General features: G+C 55.3%; 1 protein-coding gene across 1 annotated transcript; it reads right to left on the bottom strand.

Annotated features, from left to right (window-relative positions):
* Nucleotides 1-4,394: 4,394 nt before the first annotated feature.
* On the bottom strand, nucleotides 4,395-5,048 carry LOC127325791 (uncharacterized). The gene has a single exon (XM_051352612.1). It carries the CDS (start codon nucleotides 5,046-5,048, stop codon nucleotides 4,395-4,397), a length of 654 nt encoding a protein of 217 aa, XP_051208572.1.
* Between the last annotated feature and the right edge of the window lie 406 nt (nucleotides 5,049-5,454).

Raw genomic sequence — 5,454 nt, 5'->3', positions numbered from 1 at the left:
AATCGCTAGGATCGCCTCCGATCTTGTAGACAACATATGCCGGCGAACCTGGCGGTTCTGGAGCTGCAAACGCGAAGGGCAGCTGTGGTCTGGTCTGGAACGGTATCTCTCCTTGGTGAGTCCCTAGGGCAGGCCCTGACGGAGAGTACTGATGCTTCATGATCTCCTGAACCACACGAACCGCAACACGCTCGAAAGCGTTTACCAGGCTCTCAGAATGGCGGTGTAGCGAATGAGCCACCATGTAATTAACTTCCTGGCGCAGAGCTCTAGTACGGTCTTCCGAAGGGATAGACAGATCCACTTCATCGAGAACGCCTTCAGGCGAGAACCCTTTCCAACGAATGCCATGTTTACGGGTCCTCTCAAAAGAGCCGATGAGATCGGCTTCGAAGACAGCTTTGATCTCATCATATTTCTTCTTGTGCTCCTCAGGCAGTTCTTCGTACGTGATTGGTGTCTCCGCCATCACAGCTGCAGAGGTCGACGCCGTTGCTGTAGAAGGTCCCACCGGGCGTGCCAGAATGTGTTGCCTGCCAAAACCCACCGGCGGGCAGCGACGAGCAACACGAAGAGCCGGGAGGCTCCCAGGACTGCGTGTGGGCCCTGGTCCCTCGGGCGACGGCCCGCAAAGCTCCGGCACACGTCCCGGCTGTTGCGAGGGCGTGCCACCTGACCTATACCTGGTCAGGAAGGTGATGGATTGCTTCGATTATTCTCCTGCATGGTAGACACGTAAACATTAAATTCGAGCCTCGATCGGCTCTCAGGTTTCCCTGTGAATCGGCTCAAGGAGCCGATTATCCCATGATCCGCAATAGATCTACGATAACATGGGGGTCTTGCTTTATCAAAATCAAGCCAAATCGACCTACGACAGTCTAGGGTTTTCACCGCATAACTGGAGCATCCTACACGTAATTGAGCCTGGCAGATGCGAAAGACAACAGAAAACTAACCCTAGAAAAGGCCTAAAAACCAACATAGAGTCGATTCTCGGAACATCTCCTCTAGGATCGGCAAACTATACCTTACGCACTGCTGGATCATTCAATCCGTTTGCAAGGCCTAATCATGCGGATATCAAGCCAATTCCTTGAAGAACAAGGAACAACTATAACAGATCAAATCTACTGAATAAAGATCAAGCAAGTTGCTGCCTTTACACCTTAGGACAGGTGTAAAGGCAGCTAGATATGTAGGGATAACATAACTAAGCAAATATCGAAAGAGTATCAATGTTAGCCCCAACAAATCTATGATAACAGTGTTGCTCGCCATCAACAAGGCTTCAGTACGAGCGACACAAAATAACGAATAAACTGATACTGCCCAGATCGCAAGATGCGATCTGGGCAGCATGGCGCTTACCCGGAAGAAAACCCTCGAAACAAGGGGTGGCGATGCGCCTAGATTGTGTTTGTTGTGAACGTGATCGTCTTCCTTTCTCAATAACCCTAGATACATATTTATAGTCCGTAGACTGTCTAATTCGGGAATAATCCCAACCGTGTACGAGCTAAACTCTATCTTTTAATCCTAACCAACACGTAACTTACTATAATTTACAGATACACGGGCAATCTAGCCCAAACCCTTTGTACGAGGCCGATTCATGAATATTTCCCGTGCATAATCTCCAAGCCCATCTCAATCACGGCCCACCTCCTGGCGTGGTTAAAATCTGGTGGTAACAGGTGCAGAGGGGGTCGGCAGCCGTCAGCCGGTCCTGCGTGACGCATGTCCGCAGGAAGTCCATCAGCTGGTTGACCTCGGCCGCCTGGTCAGTCGGCCGGTGGCAGTAGCCCCACTTATTCTTCGTGGGCGGCGCCAGCGTGAACGGCGGCAGGTTGAGGCGGTCGGAAGCCGGATTGTCATTCCTCACATAGAACAACGTCGTTTGCCACTTCTTCACCGAGTCCACCTTAGGGATCTTCGGGAAGGGCGTCCCCGGGCGGGGGTAAAGAGAGGCAACCCCGCAGGCGCGCAGCTAGCCTTCGGTGGTCTGCCCCTTGATGAAAAAGAGCCGACTCCAGAAGTCGACGTCCGGCCACAAGCCGGCGTAGCCCTCGCAGAAGGCGACGAAGCACGAGAGGGTGACGAACGTGTTCGCCGGAAGGTGGTGCGGCTGGAGCCCGAAGAACTCCAGGAACCTGCGGAAGAACGGGCTCGCCGGCAGCCCGAACCCGCGGTCGAAGTGCGCAGTGAAGACCACGCCCTCGCCGGGCTGCGTCACCGGCACGGTTTCCTCGCCGGGCACCCGCACCGACATCCCCGGCGGGATGCGATGAGTTCGGCGGAGGCGCTGCACCTCGTCGACGGTGGTGGTGGAGCCTTCCCACAAGCCGCTCGGGTGCGCCATCTCCTCCGTGGTTGATGACGAAGAGGACGACGGCGTAGAGGGCGGCGAAGAAGCGCGCGGCGTGGAAGGACGACCTCCCGTGGCGCCGAAACAGCTGCGCGGCGGCGGGGAGTCGAGGAGACAGCTCCGCCGTGTCCGGGTGCGAGCCTTCGCCAGAGCTCGCCGGTGGAGCCGTGCGCTGCGCGGAGGAGCGAAGGAAGAAGGAGAGAGAGCAGCGCGCGGAGGAGAGCAAGGAAGAAGAACAAGTGAGCACTGGGCGCCTCGGTGCCTCCCCATGCCCCTATTGATAGCGGCCGGCGACTGGGGGTCGTGGGCGGCGACGTGGGATTAACTGCGCCCACGATCCCCACTAACTCCATACGTTACCGGTAACTGTTCTGAGCCGGCGGCTTTTCTGGAGGCCACGTCAGCCCTGGCCGCAGAAGATCCCGGGCCGGCAGCGATGTGACTACACATTGGGCTGGGCCCAGAGAATCTAGCCAAAGCCGGTCAAGTCACGGCCCGCGCCCCGATGCAGCGCTGAATTCGGAGCGGCCAGGCCCGAGCCAGCCACGTCGCTTCGACACCAGCCGGCGCCTACTCCATCGAGCTGGAGAAGTCAACGACACTTACGCGAAGAGAATTTGCAAAACCGAATCGCCATCCGGCTCGAGAACAGCCGGACGATGCAAGCCGGAAAGGGTGCAGCCGGCCGGAGGAAACTGCTAGCCTGCCCCTTCAACTGCTTTTCAGCAAGATCCATGAGATCAACAACTAACGGCCAGGAAAAACCTGCCAAGGCCCTTCTCTATGCAGGGCCTCGCCAGCTTCAGGGGCTAATGTCGGGGGGAAGACCCTGGGTATGGCAAAAGACTGGGAACAGTTGGCTCAGGGCCGGCTGGCCCGCGGCGAAGGCCGGCTGAGGAGCAGTCGGCTGGAGCCGTGGCCGGCCGCCTTGTGGGCCGGCTGGGGCCAGGTCAACGCTGGCTTGACCATGGCCGGCTGTCCATGGTCAAGGCCGGCTTCTACACGTCATGCCCGGCTTGGCCCGACTTTCCCTTGACCGGCTCAGAGCTGGTGATCCTTGCAGGAGAAGGCTCCGGAAAGGTCATCCGGGTCCGAAAAGTCCACCAAGGACATCAAATCCCACAGATCGGGGGGCACTGTAGAGCAACAGTGACCCGCCCCTGGAAAGGCCATCATGGCCCGGCTTCTCCGGGCGCCGGAGGCTACGGGCGGCGCTAGCTAGTGGCCGCAAGCTACGGTCGCTAGCTAGATTCGCCTATGCCACGTCGCTCAGCTCGTCCTGTCCCTGCCAGGCGCGACAGGAAGGACACTATAGGGCCGACAGCCGGGCGACACAGCGCCTCGGGAAGGCGCGAAGGAGCCGGAGCCGGCGGAACCGGCGCCATAGGCTGTAGGGACCTCTTTGTAAAGATCCGGGCACTATATAAGCCGGACTACCACCCCCTTGCGCAGGGAGATCGATTCATTCTCGCTTCACACTTAGCACCGCTCGGGAGAGAGGTCATCGTCTACCTCGAGCCCTCTTCCCAGCCGGATACAGCTCAAGCAGCACCATTGTACTGTCATACATCATATACACTCTAGAGCAGGAGTAGGGGTGTTACCTCCATACGAGGGCCCCGAACCTGGGTACGTCGCTTGTGTCGCTCGTGCTCATACCTGCATCCAGAAGCCACCGCAGGCCAAAGGCCGGAACCACCGACTTTAGCCATCCCATGGCATATGCCGTGACAATACCACGACACTTTGGCCATACGCATGCCGTGCAATAATGCCTCGTATTCTGCTTCATTGTTTGTCGGCAGCGAGAGGTTCATCCTTAGCACGTACTTCATCTTGTCGCCTTGTGGTGAAATTAACACCACTCCTGCTCCTGCGCCCGTGCTTCGCTTGGAACCATCAAAGTACATGGTCCATGAACCCGACATATCGGGTGCAGCCGGAGTTTGTGACTGAATCCAATCGACAAAGAAGTCTGGGTGGACCTGGGATTTGATAGATGTTCGATTGACATAGGAGATATATATCATGTGGCACTAACTCGATGGCCCCACTGAGATACCCGACATGTGGCATCTGGATTGGTGAGTATATTCTTTAGTGGAGCTTCAGTGACGACGATAATCGTCTTCTTTGGATCAGAGGGATGCACTTGATGCTTCTTTGCTTCTTTGGCGGCGTCAAACTCGTCGGACTTTGTATTCCGATTATCGGCAGGTGGCTGCGTATGGTCGGTGAGTACGTCTAGTGCATTGAGCTCTTCCCTAACTCCGAATTTGGAGGCGATCTTCTGGAAATCCTTGTCACAATTATCGGAACGAGAAAAACTTCCATGAACAGTTATTGTAGTCCCGTTATTGCCTGGCATCTTGAGTTTTAAGTACGCATAATGAGGAACTGCCATGAACTTGGCAAATGTTGGTCGGCCGAGGATGGCGTGGTACTGTGATTCCCAATCTACTACCTCAAACTCAAGCCTTTCCTTCCTGAAATTGTCGGGTGTATCAAAGATGACGTCAAACGAGATTTTGCCAAGTGGATATGCGGGTCGGGTCGGGATGATGTCGTGGAAACCAGTGTCAGATTCCTTTAACATATCGACTGTTATACCCATCGCCTTCATTGTGCTTGCAAACAGGAGGTTTAGACCACTTCCTCCATCCATGAACACCTTGCTCATGTTGTATCCTCCGATTTGTGCTTCAAGTACTAGGGCATCGTGACCAGGCCTTGGTACGGCTGTCGGATGATCTGCCCTGCTAAACATGATGCTTTGATCTGACCAGTCGATATATTCGGGTACACTTGCCATGGCCACCTCTGCAAGTTTTATCTCCCACGAACACTTCTTGGATTCTCTTTTTGAAATGATGGCTTTGTGAATCATGTTCACATGCCCTCGAGATACGGGGTAAACTTCGGCTGGCACGTATTGATGTTCCTGTGATTGAGCATAGGAAGTTGTACCCTCTTTTATCGGGTGCGCCATTGCTTCTGAGTTAGATCTTAATTCCTCACACAACTTCTGAATATCAAGGAACTGTCGACAATCCTTGAGCAGATGCGATGCCTTCTCGATGTTCTCC

This window comes from Lolium perenne, chromosome 3 (genome assembly GCF_019359855.2).
Source record: "Lolium perenne isolate Kyuss_39 chromosome 3, Kyuss_2.0, whole genome shotgun sequence".
Taxonomy (NCBI): Eukaryota; Viridiplantae; Streptophyta; class Magnoliopsida; order Poales; family Poaceae; genus Lolium; species Lolium perenne.
This window is presented reverse-complemented; position numbering and strand designations above follow the sequence as displayed.

What these genes read in the sequence shown, in the direction of transcription:
- LOC127325791 (XM_051352612.1), bottom strand. Translation starts at nt 5,048, where the DNA reads ATGAGCAAGGTGTTCATGGATGGAGGAAGTGGTCTAAACCTCCTGTTT.